Source organism: Ranitomeya variabilis, chromosome 3 (assembly GCF_051348905.1).
Source record: "Ranitomeya variabilis isolate aRanVar5 chromosome 3, aRanVar5.hap1, whole genome shotgun sequence".
Taxonomy (NCBI): domain Eukaryota; kingdom Metazoa; phylum Chordata; class Amphibia; order Anura; family Dendrobatidae; genus Ranitomeya; species Ranitomeya variabilis.
The window spans coordinates 504686547-504706800 of NC_135234.1; the positions used below are offsets into that span (position 1 = coordinate 504686547).

At 47.5% G+C, this 20254-nt stretch overlaps 1 protein-coding gene across 3 annotated transcripts in view; it reads right to left on the reverse strand.

Annotated features, from left to right (window-relative positions):
• Positions 1 to 6181, reverse strand: part of ATP10A (ATPase phospholipid transporting 10A (putative)) — a 242105-nt gene extending 235924 nt beyond the window's left edge. For 2 of the 3 annotated variants that reach the window (XM_077296872.1, XM_077296871.1), the window contains exon 1: positions 5312 to 6052. In XM_077296872.1, the coding sequence (XP_077152987.1) occupies positions 5312 to 5766 (455 nt within the window). In that variant the 5' untranslated portion in view covers positions 5767 to 6052. Of the gene's footprint in view, positions 1 to 5311 lie in introns of all 3 variants that reach the window. The other variant, XM_077296870.1, reaches the window with a different exon arrangement.
• Between the last annotated feature and the right edge of the window lie 14073 nt (positions 6182 to 20254).

Here is a 20254-nt window from a genome sequence, read left to right on the forward strand (position 1 = left end):
GCTGTAACCCCGGGAAATTAGGGCAGGGTTGTTATTTAGATGAGAGCCTATGAAATAGATAGCAACAGCTTGTCAAAAAGGAGTCATTAGGCCACATTCATATTTTGAATGTATAAGCGACCAGAGGAATCATTAACCAAAGGGATCATACATGCTATAGAGGGACCAATGAGCCTTCAGCACATGGGAAAGTTTTTTTGTTGCATAAACCAAATTTACAAAACGTGATGAGAACAGTCTAATCTGCGTTCAATTCCTTAATATAACTTCCAAGACAGTGACGGAATATTCTAAAGTTAAAGGCATCCTTGTGTGGAGTAGCTCACAACATTACGCAACAATCAAGGAGCTTCAGTTGGATGGACTAAATCCTAATGAAAAGGGCTAGCTAATTCATGCACTTGTATTCTCTTAGGGTACTGTCACACAGTGCAATTTTGATCGCTACGACGGCACGATTCGTGACGTTCTAGCGATATCGTTACGATATCGTTGTGTCTGACACGCTACTGCGATCCAGATCCCCACTGAGAATCGTACGTCATAGCAGATCGTTTGAAACTTTCTTTCGTCGTCTAGTGTCCCGCTGTGGCGGCATGATTGCATCGTGTGACACAGGTTGTATAGGATGTGCGCACAGTAACCAACGGCTTCTACATCGCAAATACGTCATGAAATTATCGCTCCAGCGCAGTGTATTGCAACGTGTGACCGCAGTATACGACGCCGGAGCGATAATTATACGACGCTGCAACGTCACGAATCGTGCCGCCGTAGCGATCAAAATTGTGTGACAGTACCCTTAGGCTACGTTCACATTTGCGTTGTTGGGCGCAGCGTCGGCGACGCAATGCAAAACGCATGCACAACGCAGCATTTTGCGACGCATGCGTTCAATTTTGGCATGATTTTTGGCGCAAAAAAAATTGCATCATGCAGCGTCGTCTGCGCCCTGACGCTTGCGCCAAAAATGACGCATGCGTCACAAAACGCTGGACAACGCATGTCCATGCGCCCCCATGTTAAATATAGGGGCGTATGACGCATGCGTCGCCGAACCTGCGCCTGACGCAACGCAAATGTGAACGTAGCCTTGTGTTATGAATGTGGGTCCCCAGACCCGAAAAACAGCCTGATGTATGCTATGTTCACACGGTGTGTATTTTTATGCGTTTCTCCCGGCAGTCAAAACCTGCTCTTTTGACAGTAAGAACTTGCTGCTAAAAAAAAAAAAAAAAAAAGGTTTTGCCTAGTTTTTGGTGCTTTTTCATCATGGTACGTTTGTCTCTTGGGCAAGCTGATAAAGTTTAGTGTATAAAAAAAAATATCTGATTTTAGTTCATCAGGTTTTGGCACCAAAAACTGATACCTGCTTTTTTCAGATTTCTGAAATTGCATACACTTTGCTAGTACTGTAAAATGCAGGTGAACATTTGCATAAAAAAAAAAAAAAGTTGAAAAAAAAAACACAACTTGGGAACATAGCCTTGGGCTACACATCAACTTTGATCGCGCCAACGTGGCATGACCGAAGTTCGCACTGTGCTGCTGCTACATCGCTGTGCTACAGAAGTGAATGGGATCGCATTGCTACACCTACAGTAGTGTAAGAAACAAGTTTAAACAAAAGGTTTTTGTTTTTTTATTGTGTGTTCTAGTAGTGTAGGTGTCACAATGTGAATCCATTCACTTTAAGGGTATGTTTCCATGGTCAGTAAACTCTACGGGTTTGACTTGAAGAAATCCCATCTTTACTATGCGTACCGGGACTCCTCTGGCTTCCCTGCGGAGACGGACATGCGGGGCATCTTCCGAGACCGCAGCATGTCAATTTATCTTGCGGAGACGCTCAGTCTCCGCAAGATAAATTTCCCGTCTAATGTATTGGGCGCGGTGATTCCGCATGATTCAATGAACACATGGGAAATCACCTGCGTTCAAAAGCTGGCAGCGCTTTGGACGGCGCAGACATGTGCTGCATCCAAAGTGCTGCCTAATACTGACTGTGGAAACATACCCTTTATGCGTTGGGGTGTGGCACGACCACCCAGCTAACTTCAGGTACCGTAATTTTCATTGCCAAAGTCAGTAGCCATGGCATATTGATAAGAAAATACACTTGCTATATGGACGTGAATTAGCCCAACGCATGCAAACACTTCCATTTGACTGTTAGATCTTAAGCCGGAATAAATGTCACTAATCAGTCAGAAATCAATATTACAAAAATGTAGCAAAGAAAACATTACACAATGAATAGTCAGAAGTAGATTCTAGTAAGTAATGTGTAGCTAATTAACACTTTGCACTTGACAAGCTCACAGCTCGAAGATGATTTTGTTGATGCATTAAACACCAGTTGGTGATGCTGGAAAATCTCTCTAAAACTGCCAAGTTTCATTTGGATCAAACAAGTGGAAATGGAATTTATAAGAGCTGGCGATCGGACAGCCTCTCCCAAGCACACTCTCGTGGACACCAGAATGGGTGTAGAACTAAATGTTCCATTGAAATACAGGACAGCAATCTAAAGCAGATGTCAGATGCTACTGTGAGGTCCCAGTATCTCCCACCCATTCCCACAGCAAGGAGTAAATACACAATAGGGAAAGGTACATTTGTTATTACAGGGCTCAGAGCTGTGCCTTCAGGCTATAGGATTGTATTGTCAGGACAGGATGGGAGTGACACGACACAACCTACACGTGCTGTGCTGCTGAGAACATGACTCCCACCAAAGGCCATGAATGAGCCTCCTCTGCCAAAAAAAAAAACAAACATTGTCCCAGACTGGCACTAGTATACAGAATAATAAGGTTAGGGAGTGCGAGGTGACAGGCGGCACTGCCCATGTCCCTCCCCCTTCTCCTATGAATGGAGAGCACAGTACTTAGAAGCAAGGCTAAAAACGTGGCAGACTCTACTAAGTAGCTTCTTGTTTCCAGTTCACATGGAGGCGGCCTAGGGTGGGCTTCTATTTAACCCCAGCACAGCTGACCTCCATAAGGCAGTGCATAACTGAAAGTCAGCTGTGACCCATGTGAGAAAGCATGACAAGATGGAATCTACGCAGGTCTCGATCTCTTGTACACCTCACTCGAGCATACAGAAACTTTTCATACACTGGTTCTAGGGTGTTTGGTGCCCTTAAAAGCAAAGCTTTAACATGGGGTTGTCCCTCGACTTATTCTTTGTGAAATGACAGGTTATACGCGTATGATTGAGGCGGGGCTAGCCTATTGGACCCTCAACAATACTAAAAGCTAGAGGTCCTATTCCCAGATGGTAATCTGGCTGTCCCTCACAGCCAAATGCAATCTACTTTTTTGCTAGCATAAAGGGATGAGTGACAAGCGCAAAAGTAGGAGGTAGTGGACCACCACTTATGTGACCTAAAGGACAGCTTGTAGAGAAGAGTATTTCTTGGGAGAACACATTTCATTTACGGAAACCCTGATCTTCATAGGCCTTGTTCCCACAATGAGTTTTGGACGCTGCGTATTTTATAAAAAAAATGCAATACCAACATCAAAAACGCAACAAAAAGGGAATAGTGGGAATGTAGCCTAAGGGTATGTTCCCACGGTCAGTAAATGCTGAGGGTTTGACGCATTCTATTCATACATCCTATTGTTGTGATTCTATACTATTCTATGTACATTTCTATTGGTGAAATTTCTCTTAGGCTACTTTCACACTGGTGTTAACTGCATTACGTTGCAAATGCGTCGTTTTGCCGAAAAAACTCATCCTGCAAAAGTGCTTGCAGGATGCGTTTTTTCTGCATTGACTAACATTAGCGACACATTTGCGACGCATTGACACGTCGCAACCGTCGTGCGACGGTTGCGCCGTGCTGTGGCGGACCGTCGGGAGCAAAAAACATTACATGTAACGTTTTTTTGCTCCCGACGGTCCGCTTTTTCCGACCGCGCATGCGCGGCCGGAACTCCGCCCCCACCTCCATGCACTTCCCCGCACCTCACAATGGGGCAGCGGATGCGCTGGAAAAATGCATCCGCTGCCCCCGTTGTGCGGCGGAGACAACGCTAGCGTCGGGGACCTCGGCCCGACGCTAGTGTGAAAGAAGCCTTAGGCTAGGTTCACATTGCGTTAGTGGGTGATCGCTAACGGACAGCGTTGCACGGCGAAAATGTCGCAATTAACGCCGTGCAACGGGTCCGTTAGCGCACCCATTGACAGCAATGTAAATTTCGCCTGCAGCGCATCACTAGCGCGTGCCTTTTTCGGCTCGCGCTAGTGATGTGCCGTTCTTCTGTGACGCGCCTCGGACACTGCTTGCAGCGTCCGCGGCGCGCCCGAGGTCCGTTCCCCACTCTCGCAGATCGGGGATCTGCGAGAGCGGGGACGTTAACGCGACCCCTGAACGCGGCCCCTAAATAAACATTGCGTTAGCGCAATCCGCTAGCGCTAAACGGATTGCCCTAACGCAATGTGAACCTAGCCTTAATGAGACTAGATTCTCCAAAAGAGAAATTGACATGCTGCAGTCTGGAGAGATGAGCCATGTGTCAGTCTCCACGGGTGATCCGCAGGCGTCAGTGCACGCATGGTAGGCATGGGATTTCTTGAAAGCCCAACCACTATGCTGTAACATCTGGACGCTGCGGGTTTAACGCTGCATAAGTACGCAGTGTCAAACCTTCAGCGATTACTGATTGTGTACACATACCCACTGACCGTTCTGTGTGCATATCAAAGGGACTCTGTCAGCAAGTTTTTATGCTATCTAATCTGAAAGTAGCTTACTATAGGGCAAGCAAGTCTGGTTCCAGGGATATGTCACTGTGTCACAACCCTAAACTATCAGATTTCTTAATGGATTTGGCATGTAGCAGAGCTCAGAAAGCTGCCCCTGCACACACCCCAGTTCTCTAGGTACATTGTCTATGGACAGTGAGCTGCTGATCAGAGGAGGGGTATGGTTGGGCCAGGGCTCACATACACTGTGATCCAAGCAGTAATAATTTACTGGTGATAAAACCTTCATTGTATGGAAACAAAAAGCACAACAGCATTATCATCATCTCCCACCAACAGTACCCCCGCCAGTGCCATCGCGAGGCAACATCAGTCGGCCAGTGCCACCACCAGTGACGATTAGTCGGCCAGTGCCACCACCAGTGACGCTCAGTTGACCAGTGCCACCACGATTAGTCGGCCAGTGCCACCACCTCTCACGATTAGTCGGCCAGTGCCACCACAATTCACGATTAGTCGGCCAGTGCCACCACCAGTGCCTCCACCAGTCCGCCAGTGCCACCACCAGTCAGCCAGTGCCACCACTCACCTCCTGTAGACCAGACAGTCCATATGATTGATCTCCTTGTCGGAGCGGTAGCGGCGATAATCTTCCCACAGGTCCTTGATGGCGGTGACAGCCAGTATGAAGAGCACCGGGGCCAGTGCCAACTCCGGCTTGAAAGCGTTGACCGCGGGCACGAAGTTGAGGAGAGCGATGAACACGAAGTAGACATTGGCCAGGCGGTGGAACTGCTCGAACAGGTTCTTGGGCAGGAACGAGAGCGCCGTGTACTTGGTGGTCTTGATGGAGTTGCCCGCGTACTGCCGGTTGGGGTTCTCCGCCGCCGTCTTGCCGGTCGCCTCATAGAGCAGACTGGAGCGGACGGTCCTCGCCTTGTTTTCCTTCTTACTTTTCCTCCGCTTCTTCTTCCTCCTCACGGTGCCCTGCTCCTCTCTTGCCACCTGGCACTTGGGGTCTCCGTCTCCTCCGGCCGCCTCCATCCTCCACAAGTCTACGAACAGTGGGCAGCAGGCGGCGGACAAGTTACTGCTCCCTCATGTCCCGCTGCAGACGCAGGCCGGCCGGCTCTCATCCTCCCGCCTGTGACGTGAGGGGGTGTCGCATCACCCGCTGTTTTTGTTTTTTTTCTCTTCTGATATTTCGGGTTCCCGCTTTGAACTTTCGTCTCCAAACTTTCGAGCGTTCCTCTAATCCCGCCCTATGAGCGGAGCGCGGCCTCGTCACCGATGGCAGCCGGCCGCACAGCTTCCGCTCCACCGCGGCACTGACTGGGAAGATGGGGGAGGTTGTTATCAGCTCAGCGGCCGCCACTGTGCAAACCCCAGGGAGGGAATTACCTCAGTGTTATCTCCGTGGCGGCTACGTGTCCTGCCGTCTGCTCACACGGGCTGAGGTGGGCGCTGCCTGCAGGGTGGGCTTATACCGAGGAGGGAATTACCACCAGAGCATTTGTTTGTGATTTTTTTTTTAGCCATAATGTCTTTATAGTTTGTGACAAATGTCATAAAACAAGGTGAAAAATACAGTTATGAAATAACTGCAGAAACTGTCTGACCCCCCATCGCACTCGTTTTCCATCACCTCAGTGAGGAGACCCCAAATTTAGCGAATTTTCAAAAGCTGCTATTACTAAGCACTCTAGACGTGGAGCCAGCGGGGAGGTTCATGAAGATCTTTACATGGCTGTAAAATTGCTTAAAAAGTTGCACAATTTTTGTACAATTCTGAATTTGCCGCAGAATTTTTTTGTGTTTCCCTGTCAGTCACAGCGTTGCAAAATGGACGAGGCGAGGGTACGCTCACCCATCTGATCCATGGAAAGCTATGCTACAATAGTGCTGCATTTGGTGCACAGGGCATGTCCGCTGCGTCCAAAGCGCCGCCGTCTATTGAACACAGGTGATTCCACATGTGATCACTGAACCGCGCGGATTCACCACGTCCAATACACTGTACGGACCGTTGACATTTAGCTTGCGGAGACTGAGCATCTACGCCAGATAAATAGAAATGCTGCGGTCTGGGAAGACGCGGCGCATGTCCGTCTCTGCAGGTGAGCCGCGGGCGTCTCTGGACGCATAGTGTACACGGGATTCCTTGAAATCCCATCCACTAAGCTGTAAAATTTGGATGTTGCAGAAGTACTCGGCGTCCAACCTGCAGTGTTTACTGACTGTGTGCACCTACCCTAAAGCACAAAGTCTGCAGTGTGTCATCCGTTTTACACAAATCCCAATAAACCTTGATCTGCAGAACAGGTGAGACTAGGACATAGACCACATTCACACACTCAGTATTTATAAGCCAAAATCAGGATCAATCAGAGACAAATATAAGGCCACATTCACATGTTCAGTATTTTCCATCAGTATTTGCTTTAAGCCAAAACCAGGAGTGGGCGATAAATACAGAAGTGGTGACGTGTTTCTATTATACTTTTCCTCTGATTGTTCCTCTCCTGGTTTTGGCTCCAAATACTGATGTAAAATACTGACCACATACTGATAGTGTGAATGTGGCCCAATAGAAACTTCTGTATTTATCACCCACTCCTGGTTTTGGCTTGCAGATACTGACCAAATACTGAGCGTGGCCATACTCTGAGTCTCACGGACCAGAAACATGGATTTGATTATAAGGGCTTGTTCAGATATGTGTTTAATATTGACATGTGCTGTCCAAGTAAAATCAGACAGAACACTGACCGATAGAATTCAGATCACAGGTTTTTACGTGTGAAATCACTCTTGGCGTATTTCGGATGAGACTCTCCCATATAAGTCTATGGCTGCGTAAATGAAATCAGATCCCAAACAGTACATCCCATATTGCATCTGATTTTTAAGACTATGTCTCAATTATTATAAACATAAGGATGAATGACCTCGGGGAGATCAAAACATCCAACACCGCGGAGACACCATCACGTGTTTCTCAACGCAGTGATCCAGAACACTGCCCCCCATCCCTTAAGGGAAATATGCAAATGCATGTAGAAAAGCCTCGGAGACACCATCACGTGTTTCTCAACGCAAGCAATGAATAGCCAGGTCTTTCACCGGGAAGGAACAACCACGGGAAGGGCAGCATCCAATAAAGGAAAACCACCTATGCCAAAACATGGTATCCATCCACAGACAGCTGTTTCGGGGTATTTGCCCCTCATCAGTGTGGAGTAGGAAACTGGCTATTAGGAGCAGTGCCTAGTGAAAGGACTATAAACATAAGGATGAATGACCTCGGGGAGATCAAAACATCCAACACTTCCCGGTGTCCTTTCACTAGGCACTGCTCCTAATAGCCAGTTTCCTACTCCACACTGATGAGGGGCAAATACCCCGAAACAGCTGTCTGTTGATGGATACCGTGTTTTGGCATAGGTGGTTTTCCTTTATTGGATGCTGCCCTTCCCGTGGTTGTTCCTTCCCGGTGAAAGACCTGGCTATTCATTGCTTGCGTTGAGAAACACGTGATGGTGTCTCCGCGGCTTTTCTACATGCATTTGCATATTTCCCTTAAGGGATGGGGAGCAGTGTTCTGGATCACTGTGTTGAGAAACACGTGATGGTGTCTCCGCAGTATTGGATGTTTTGATCTCCCTGAGGTCATTCATCCTTATGTTTATAGTCCTTTCACTAGGCACTGCTCCTAATAGCCAGTTTCCTACTCCACACTGATGAGGGGCAAATACCCCGAAACAGCTGTCTGTGGATGGATACCATTTTTTGGCATAGGTGGTTTTCCTTTATTGAATGCTGCCCTTCCCGTGGTTGTTCCTTCCCAGTGAAAGACCTGGCTATTCATTGCTTGCGTTGAGAAACATGTGATGGTGTCTCCGCGGCTTTTCTACTTGCATATATCTCAATTATTAACCTAGGAAACTGCATTTAATCGTACATTTTTTTAATCCCTTCACAACCTTAGACCTATCCGTACATCCAGGTTGGGAAGGATTTCTCAGCCTTGGACGTATGGACACGTCCTGGCAATTTTTGCACACACCGAAGCTGTGTGCACAATCGCCGCCACCGGGTGTTCAGCAAACAATATAGCTGACACCTGTCACTGCCAGGAGCGGTGCCTGCACCACTCCCAGTAATGTAACCCTTTAAATGCTGCAATCCACATTGACCACAGCATTTAGAAGGCAGGCAGAGGGCGATAGCTCCCTCTCCCTTCCGATGGGCGACCCCACAACATCATCATGAGGGCAGATAGTTGCCATGGTCACCTGACCTGACATCATCCGGGTCACAAGGGCTAGCAAGAGTGCATGTGTTTGGTAAAAATTCTGGCACAACACAGTCTCTCCAACAACCCAGGGATTAAGAGGCGTGGGTTGCGAATTTTTATTGGTAATTTTATTTATTTCTCTATAGTCAATACATGGCCGCAGGGTCGATTCCTTTTTTCTACAAAAAACAAGGGTGATCCAGCAGGTGAAAAAGAAGGTTGAATAAAGCCTTTCTCTAAATTTTTGTCTAGGTATTCCTCTAGTACTTTTAGTTCATTCTCAGAAAGATTGTAAGTTCACCTAGACTGAATGGACACTCCAGGACGTAAATTCAATGGGACAGTTGTAAGAACGATGAGGAGGCATTTGATCGGCTTTCTTACTGCAGACTTCATTGAACTGCTGGTACTGAGGTGCTAGTTTATCAATATATTGATGAGAAACCTCGGAAACTTGAATTGGTTTGTTATCAGATAAATTAGCAAGGCAATTGTTCTTACAGTACTCAGAGTGAACCGTAGTGATCTTTGATGCCCAGTTGATAGATGGGTTATGGATTGAAAAACAGGGAATTCCTAGAATAACTGGGAATTTTGGAGGTGAAATAAGATGGAAATACTAATCTCTTAATGATAATTCGTTCAATATAGATTTGTAGTTCAATTGTGTCATGAGTTACGCGCTTGCCAATCTCCTGTCCAGGACGCAGGTGCTGATGTCTCCAGTCCTTCACCTGTCGTGGCACATTCGGAACCACCATCTGCAACCACTTCCAATTCTATATCCCAGCAGAGCATTCAGTTGTCCCTACCCCGCACCTTGGAATGCAAACCTAAATACCGAGCCACCCACTCACAGGATCAAAGACTGAATGGGCTCATTTCCAGACTGCTGGACCTGGAGATTTTGCCATTTAGGCTTGTGGACATTGAGACTTTGCGCAACCTCATGGCGTGGCTGTTCCTTGGTACTTAGTCTTCAGCTGCCACTATTTATCCCGGTGTGCCAACTCCGCCTTACACCAGCACGTGTCCCATAACATCACACGTGCCCTGACCAATGCAGTTACTGGGAAGGTCCACTTAATGACCGATACGTGGACAAGTGCTTGTGGCAAGGGAGGCTACATTTTCCTGGTGGCACACTGGGTGAACTTTGTGGAGGTCAGGACCGAGTCGGATCCTGGGATGACACACGGGCTACTAATACCAAGGATTGCAGGCTATAGTTCTATCTTGTTTCCTGCATCTCCTACACCAGTTTCTGCAGTTCCTCCTTCTCCTCATCCTCCATCTTCGAATTGTCATCTCGGAGCATGTAATCCACATCAGTCACAAACTAGAAGCACAAGAGCACTGCATCGGTGAAGTGGCAACAGGCTTTGCTGAAACTAATTTGTATAGGTGACAAACAGCACACCACTGCAGTTGTGAAAAGGTATAACAAACCACACAGATCTATGGCACTTGCCACTGTACTTACAACCAGGTATGGTCGTGTGTGATAATGGCCTTCACCTGGTGGCGGCAGTGAAGCTTGGCAAGCTTGCGCATGTACCATGCCTGGCCCATATGCTCAACTTAGTGGTTCAGCGGACCTAACTTAGATTTGCCTGAGCTACTTGTGAAGGTACGCCACGTGTGCACCCATTTCCGCAAGTCAGCTACAGCTGCTGCTGGTCTGACAGAGCTGCAGCAGCGATTGCAAGTGCCAGCTCACTGGTGTGCGATGTGACTACGCACTGGAACTTCACATTACATATGTTGGCAAGGCTTTGTGAGCAGCAGAGGGCAGTAGTTGAATACCAGCTACAACATGCCCGTCAATATTCTGGTCAGCCTCCACACATAAAAACCAATGAGTGGGCATGGATGTCAGACATCTATGAGGTTCTACAAAACTTGAGGAATCAACCAAGATGGTGAGCGACAATGTGGACCAGGTGGAGGTGGAGAAAGAAAGTACACAGGGTGATACTACCCAGCAAAGCCTCATCACCAGGGCCGCCATCAGGGCATTACAGCCATGACTGGCATACGGGGCCCGGTGGGCAGAGGGGGCCTGCATAGGGCCCTGTCTCATCTGCTCACCGGGCCCCCCCTGCAGGCGCTGTGGCACGCTATTGACGTGCGGGCCCGCGCCCGCAGGTCAATAGTTAACAGCCGCCAGCCAGTCGGAGGCTGGCAGCTGAGTTGAGCCACAGTGCGCATGCCGCCGGCGTCACGTCATTGTCAGCCGCCGGCAAGTGCGTGCTTCACCTGCGTGGAGGGAGTGAGCTTCGCCCGCCGAAGGAGCACGGCCAGGTAAGAACTCGTGTTTTTTTTTGGAGAGCTGCGATCCAGGGGGCCCCGGGGCAGAATGCTGGACACGCTGGGGCAGAGATGGTGGACACAGGCAGAATGCTGGACATGCTGGGGCAGAGATGGTGGACACAGGGGCAGAATGCTGTACACGCTGAGGCGGAGATGGTGGACACGGGCAGAATGCTGGACACGCTGGGGCAGAATGCTGGACACGCTGGGGCAGAGATGCTGAACACAGGGGCAGAATGCTGGACATGCTGGGGCAGAGATGCTGGACACGGGCAGAATGCTGGACACGCTGGGGCAGAGATGGTGGACACGGGCAGAATGCTGGACACGGGCAGAATGCTGGACACACTGGGGCAGAATGCTGGACACGCTGGGGCAGAGATGCTGGACACAGGCAGAATGCTGGACACGCTGGGGCAGAGATACTGGACATGGGCAGAATGCTGGACACACTGGGGCAGAGATGGTGGACACAGGGGCTGAATGCTGGACACACTGGGGCAGAGATGGTGGACACAGGGGCTGAATGCTGGACACGCTGGGGCAGAGATGGTGGACACAGGGGCAGAATGCTGGATACGCTGGGGCAGAGATGGTGGACACAGGGGCTGAATGCTGGACACGCTGGGGCAGAGATGGTGGACACAGGGGCAGAATGCTGGATACGCTGGGGCAGAGATGGTGGACACGGGCAGAATGCTGGACACGGGCAGAATGCTGGACACGCTGGGGCAGAGATGCTGGACACGGGCAGAATGCTGGACACGCTGGGGCAGAATGCTGGACACGGGCAGAATGCTGGACACGCTGGGGCAGAGATGCTGGACATGGGCAGAATGCTGGACATGCTGGGGCAGAGATGGTGGACACAGGGGCAGAATGCTGGACACAGGGGCAGAATGCTGGACACAGGGGCAGAATGCTGGACACAGGGGCAGAATGCTGGACACGCTGGGGCAGAATGCTGGACACGCTGGGGCAGAGATGCTGGACACGCTGGGGCAGAATGCTGGACACGCTGGGGCAGAGATGCTGGACACAGGGGTAGAATGCTGGACACGCTGGGGCAGAGATGCTGGCCACATATGTTGGCAAGGCTTTGTGAGCAGCAGAGGGCAGTAGTTGAATACCAGCTACAACATGCCTGTCAATATTCTGGTCAGCCTCCACACATAAAAACCAATGAGTGGGCATGGATGTCTGACATCTATGAGGTTCTACAAAACTTGAGGAATCAACCAAGATGGTGAGCGACAATGTGGACCAGGTGGAGGTGGAGAAAGAAAGTACACAGGGTGATACTACCCACCCAAGCCTCATCACATCTTCTCAGTGTTGATTGGTTGATAATGAGGAGGAGAAGGAGGAGGAGGAACAGGAGATTGTTGCCTGCAGAGGGAGAAGAGATGGAGAATCATACTCCTTGTGGGGACAGAGGAGTCTGGCACAAATGGCTGACTTTATGTCCTGCTGCCTTTCCCGTGACCCTCACATTGATGACATTAACCAGTGTCATCTACTGTAGTCATAGGCGACGGGGAAATATGAAGAGAGATGGCCCAATTATTAAGGGGTGGATAGGCATTTTTAGTCCTTATACCGGAAAGAATGTTTCCTAACGTTTTTCCCGTAAAATCCATTTTATCTTCGGTTTTGATGTACAATAACAAATTGTATTGTGGTACCGTGATAGCCAGAAAAATCGATGTGAATAGTATTCACATCGTATCTTCGGTTTTGTATGTTTAATTGTCAGTCTATAAAGGTGTTGTAATATTCTGACAACATTGTACCTAGAAGTGACCTGGGAGTCAGAGATGCATCCAGGCGTCTTTCCCATGCGGTTTCAATTCCATTTGAGTGCTGTTTCTATCCATTTGATTGATTTTCTTGCCTCCCCAGCCCTCCTGTTAGGGTTTTCCGGAAAAATGCTTGAGTTTCCCATTATACTGGGTACTCAAGTTGAGCCCGTCCAAGCATCCAAACTGCTCTATTCGAATACCAAGCACTCGAGCATTTTTGTGCTCGATCATCACAAGTCCCTATCAGACACCCCCATTACTAACCCAGTACTAACCTGAAAAAACACACAGACAAAAATGCTGTATTTAAAAAAAAACAGTCCTCAACTATTTCCCTGGTTCACCAATTTATTATAAAAAAGTTCCCACGCAGGTTCGACGTAGTCCAGCGCTTCTCACGACATTCCCCAAATCCGTTGTCTGAAGCGTCTATCTGAGGCTCCAAAGGCTTTAGCAGAAGCTACTTCCCGGTTACACTGCGCTCCGCGAGACCCAGCGTCTGTGAAGAGTGGTGACGTCAGTAACATTACGCTCTGCAGAGTTGCCGGGTCTCGCGGAGTACAGTATGACCTGGCAACACTGATCAGTGTTACTTTACTGATGTCACCACTGTTCAGAGCTGCCGGGTCTCACACAGCACAGCGTGACCTGAGAGTGGCTGTTTGCGAAGACTATGAAGCCTCAGAGCGAGGCTCCACAGGCTTTGTACGGAGGATTTGATGGACTTCACTGGATTTGCTTGGTCTTCATCGGATTCGGTGTTCTACGCTGGACCTGCTTGGGATTTTTTTTAATAAAGTGAACCAGGAAACGTGTCTGGGAGTGTTTATTTACATAAAGTTTTTTTTTAGTGTGTGTGTGTGTGTGTGTGTATTTTTTACTTAAAAATCTGTCCTTTCTATTGTGCTTTCTATTCCGGTACGTGCTGTATCATACGTACGACACATAGACGACACATGGATGTTACACAGATGGTACTCACGAATTCACGGATGGCATACCAATAACACGGATGGTACGTACGGCCAACAGAAAGCCACACTGATAATAAAAACAAACCATCTCACGCCTGCATTTTTTTAAGCGGACATGTGGAGGTGGGCTAAAAGAAACACATTGACGTGAGTGTGACACACCAAATGGAGATCTGAGGGTAGAAGATCACTGCGTATTGCAGGTCTTCCATTTAACCTGTGTATTTGGATGCCATATTCAATTAATTTAGTTTCCTTTAGTGCTGAAGAAGTTAACGACCCTTTCTATGCTGGTCAGAAACATGCAGTTCCATTTCAGCTGCTTCTGATCTGGTTGCTAACTGTTCTTATAAAACTTGGCTAGACCCTCAGTGCTGCCGGTGAAATCGCTGATTCCTTGCTCTTAGGAGACATTGTGCTGAATAGAAGTTTGTTGTTGCTACACTGTGTTCCAAATTATTATGCACATAGAGTTTAGGAGTGATAAGGTTAGAATTTTTTTGTTTGTCATCTAAACTCATTGATGGTGATGTGTGTCAGGGCTCTTTATATCACTGAAAGCAATTGCAGATACCTGTGCAAATTAGTTTGGCAGGTGTGTCCAAATAAAGGCAAGACTACTTAAGAAGGCTGTTCCACATTATTAAGCGGCCTACATTTTTTGCCAAAATGGGAAAGAAAAAGGATGTGTCGGCTGCTGAGAAGCAACAAATTGTGGAGTATTTAGGTCAAGGCATGACTGCAATCAACATTGCCAAGACACTTCATCGTGATCATCGCACAATCAAGAAGTATGTAGCTGATTCCCAGCACACACGTGTGCGTGCTGATAAGGAAAAATTGAGGACTCTTTCCAACAGGCAATTGCGTAAGGGTAAAAGAGCAGCTGCAAAAATGCCTTGTCATAGCAGCAGACAAGTTTTTGAAGCTGCTGGTGCCTCCAACGTCCCCAGAACAACAAGATGCAGGGTCCTTCAGAGGTTTGCAGCTGTGCGTAAGCCATCCTGTCAACCACCTTTATCCACTGCAACAAGCAGAAACGGCTCCAGTGGGCCAAACGATACATGGAGACTGACTTCCAAACTGTTTTGTTCACCGATGAGTGCCGTGCAACGCTCGATGGTCCAGATGGATGGAGTGGAGGATGGACACCCCATGAAAACACAGCTAAGGCGCCAACAAGGAGGAGGTGGAGTAATGTTTTGGGCTGGAATCATGGGGAGAGAGATTGTCGGCCCCTTTATGATCCCTGAAGGAGTTAAGATGAACTCCATAATCTATGTGGAGTTTCTAAAACAACACTTCCTGCCATGGTTCAAGAGGAACAACCGTGCTTTCCGCAGCAAGATCATTTTCATGCATGATAATGCACCGTCTCATGCTGCAAAAAACACATCTGCATCTCTGGCTGCTATGGGCATAAAAGAGGACAAACTTATGGTGTGACCACCATCTTCCCCTGACCTCAACCCCATTGAGAACCTCTGGAGCATCATCAAAAGAAGTGTCTATGATGGCGGCAGGCAGTTCACATCTAAGCAACAGCTCTAGGAGGGTATTCTGTCCACATGCAAATCAATTGAAGCAGAAACCATCCAAAAACTGACAAATTCAATGGACGAGAGAGTTCAGAAGCTTCTTTTGAACAAGGAGTCCTATGTGCAAATGTAACATCACCTAGAATAAAGTTTTCACTTGAAAACTGATTTCATTTTGTAATAAGCTGATAATGCTTATAACTTCACAATTGACCATTTTTTGTTCAAAATAAAAAAAAAAAGGTTGAAAACTCTGCTGTGCATAATAATTTGGAACATGCATTTTGAGTGTTTATTTTTTTTTAAAAAGATACTGTTTTCATAGGCAGTTTTTTCCAAAACATTGCAATTATACTAGAATAGTAGATGACTGGAAAATAACAATGACTGCAATTCAGATAGGTAATTTAGAGAAAATATGAGGAAATATTATTTGCATAATAATTTGGAACACAGTGTATTTGAGTTTCGTCTTCCTGTGCTAAAGCTAAGTAGTTGAAAATGTCATGGTCATGGACGGGATTCCGTTGTCCGTCCTCTTAGGGTTAATTCTGTGTGGCCTCCCTATGAATATGGGTGGACTATATGTACCCACCTCTGTGTCGAGTTCCTCATCAGTGATACTTCCGTTCTCGGCTGAGCAACTAACCCCATATATCTGTGTGTACTGCCTGTTCCCATATGCTTGCTTGTGTATGACCTGGTCTGTTTCCCATTTGATATCTGCCTTCTGATCCTGTACCCCCTGTGTCTCTCCTGGTTTAACCTTGGCTGCGTCCCATGACTATCCCCTAGTTTGTCCCTCGGATACCACGTTGGTTGCTCTCTGGCTTCTGATCCCAGCTCACTTCTTACTATGCAATTTGTCTTTATCTCCAGTTACCGCACCATCCTCTGGTCTGACCTTGGGTTGCCTGACACTCCTCTCATCTCTGCAAGTCCAAGCTAACATCCTCAGGGGTTCGGGGCATGATTCCACCTCCAGCCACTTCCCCGGAGGTCATATGCCGCAGGTCCTGCTCACCTATGGTGCACTCACATTCATGGCCACACATTCACGGTAGGAATCCATGAGCACCCCTCAGCACAGGCGCACAGGTTCACCTGGTGAGTCCAATGCTGTGTCCGTGACAGAAATTTGGAGATGGAGTTGTGGTGTTCTGTAGTTTGCTGTTGTACATGTGTGTTTATCTCCTCTTCCCTTTTCCTCCCCGTGTCTGTCCTCCTCCCTATTGTTGGTTAGTGCTTTTGTATAATAGAGGGTTTTTTGTTATCACTGTATTGTCTTTGTGTCTGGTTTTCCTTCCATTTCTGTCCCACGCCTCATGAGGTGAGGAAGGGGACAGATTAGGGTTTTTACAGGAGCATAGTAAGGTCAGAGACTCTGGCCTCTCTACCTTTAAGAGTACCGCCGGGACAGTGATAGTTAGGGTCCCAGTTCAAGGGACAGTTTGAGATCCCTCTTCCTTAATGAAGACCGTCACATTGTGATGCACATGCATTTTTTACCCTCTCCTGGTTTTGGCTTACAAATGCAGAAGTAAACAGCTCACCGAATACTCGACGTGTGCATATGGCCTTAGGCTGACTTCTTAGTACTGGGTGTGACCTTTTAATGTCCAGTGAAAGGCATAGCCCGTCATGGCCAAGTGTTAGTTCCCACAGGAGGATGGGCTATGCTTGTCATGCATTTAAACTGTCACTACGTGTGAACACGCAGTGACAGTTCAGTGCCGACAGCTGTCCCCGCACCCAGATTGCTGTGATCGGTCAGTCAACCTGACTGACCGATTACAGCATAGTCGCGCAGGAGATGCTGAAATATCAGCATTTCCTGCCAGATCAGTGCAGCAGTTCAGCTCTGCCGCCATCCCTGGCTGTTAACCCCCTAAATGCTGCGATCGGGGGGATCGCAGCGTTCAGGAGTGAGGCAGTGGAACGGGAGCCTTCAGATAGGCATCCCCGCAACATCATTGCAAAGGCCCGATTGTTGCCATGGTGACCCGGGGACGTCATGACGACCCCCGGGTCAGCAAGCTACAGAAAGCTTCTGAGACCATGCTCACAGCATGGTGTCAGAAGCTTTCAGCTTAGGTACAGTGGGGAAAAAAGTATTTAGTCAGCCACCAATTGTGCAAGTTCTCCCACATAAATAGATGAGAGAGGCCTGTAATTGACATCATAGGTAGACCACAACTATGAGAGTCAAAATGAAAAACGTGTCTGATTTGGCAAGATTTATTTATCAAATCATGGTGGAAAATAAGTATTTGGTCACCTAAAAACATGCAAGATTTCTGGATCTCACAGACATGCAGTTTCTTCTTTAAGAGGCTCCTCTGTCTCATTACCTGTAGTAATGGCACCTGTTTGAACTTGTTATCATTAGAAAAACACCTGTCCACAACCTCAAACAGTCACACTTCAAACTCCATGATGGTGAAGACCAAATAGCTGTCGAAGGACACCTGTCAGGACTCTGAACATTTTTTACCTTTTGTGCATTACTGCCCTCTTCCAAGATGGCGTCTTTGGTCTCATGTGCACTGTGTCTTCCTGCTATAAAACTCCACCCCAGCCTTCAGTCTGTGCTAGAGTATTCTGCCTTGCATCCAGCTCCTGACCTGTGGTGACTCTCTGGCTATACACCTGCTCCTGTGAACCTGTGCAGTGATCCTGCTACTCTGCTCTGAGTTCCTGCTGCATACACAAGTTTCCAGTAATCCTCCTTCATCTGCTGCTCGTGTTTACTTCATCTGCATTTGCTGGACATGTAAGCTGCTGCTGCTTTGCTATAACCTGAGATTATTAACCAGGCCTCCCTGGCTGAGCTAGATATGATTTGAACTGCCTATAAGCATATCTATCTGTGTCTGGACTAAGACAAGGATTTATTCGTGTCAAGTATCCTCAAGAGTAACTGTGCTTCATAGACTTTCTGCTTGATTGCATTTTTCTCTGAAGACTGCTAAGCTGCGTTTATTATTTGCACCAAGTGTTGTGGACTTGATTTTCTCTCTGCACCTGTTTGAATCACCGTGTGATAATATAGACTTTACCACTTATAAAACGGTGTCCTATAGTTGTCTTGTTCCACGCAAAGAGTCTCTGAGTTATCCCCTATAATTATTACAGGATACTCTGGCCTAAAAAAAAAAAAAGGAGACTGCTGGAACAATGACTGCAGAAAGCAGATTAGAGCAGGTGTTTTCCATAATTAGATCACTGCAGAAAGATGTGGAAGGTCTGCAAAAGAAGTTTGGAAGCTTTGAACTCAATCAAGTGTTTGGACAGACTTTGAAGGACTTGAGCAACCGCACGGCAGCCCAGGAAAACAAACTTGCTGGCATCGAGTCCCAGTATGGACGGGCTTTTCAGGACATAAGCATGCAAATAGCTGCACAAGTGACTTTACCCTCTGGACAACCGCCACCAGCTAGCCCACCTAAGTTTCCCCATTCAGATTTAATGGTGATCGCGACAAATTTCGTGGCTTTGTGAATCAATGTATGCTATATTTTGATGTGCATGCTGACCGTTTTCCTACTGATAGATCCAAAGTATTGTGTGTAATAATGCTACTGACCTCACGATCGCTCGCCTGGGCGAATCTGATGATTCAGTCTCGTGACCCACGGTTAAATGACTTGGATGATTTCTTGGCCGCTATGGCATTAATGTTTGATGACCCTAATCGCCGTGCAACCACTGAATCTGCTTTGTTGTCTTTACGCCAGGCTAAACGTTCTGTTATTGAGTATGCCACTGAATTCAGGAGATTGGCAGTAGATACCAATTGGGACAGTTATGCACAATTGCCTATTTTTAAAAGGGGTCTGTCTAGTATTGTAAAAGATGAACTAGCCCGCTCTGAGTCACCACAAGAGCTAGAGACATTTATACAGCATTGTGTGCGCATTGACATTCGCCTTACTGAGCGTAGGCAGGAGAAATTTGCTGCATATAACCGTGTTCCTAACTTTTCCCTTCCTTCGAAAGAGCCTGCAGGTAAAACCTCTCGGGAGGTGGAGGAGGTGCCCATGCAAATTGATTCTGTTCAGAGGCGCGAGATCAATGAGCGCCGGGAGCATCGCCTTCGTGAAAGTCTATGTTTCTACTGTGGCCAGTCTGACCACTTCTTGATCAATTGTCCGAAGTGTCCTAGACGGCCTAACAAGGTGCTAGCAGCAATAGGGGAGTATGACAAATGTGATGATGAATCTGACATCTCTGAATGTAGCCTGCCTTTAAACGCTGTATTCCATTCACTTTCTATGACTTCACCCCCCAAGGAGTTGAAGGAAGAGAACTCTCACTGTTCTCTCCCTATTAAGATCCTGTGTTCAGGACAGTAGATTTCCAGTTCAGCTATGATTGACTCTGGTGCAGGTGGCAATTTCATGGATATCGCATTTGCCAAGGAACATGGTATTAAAATTCAGCAAAGAGCCTCTCCAATTACCATGGAAACAGTGGATGGGTCACCTTTAATCTCTGGGCCTGTGGATCAGGAGACCGTACCCCTTAAAATTTTGTTGGAGCCTAATCATCAGGAGCAACTTTCTTTCTTGCTAATTTCTTCTCCTCATTTTCCTGTGATTTTAGGCA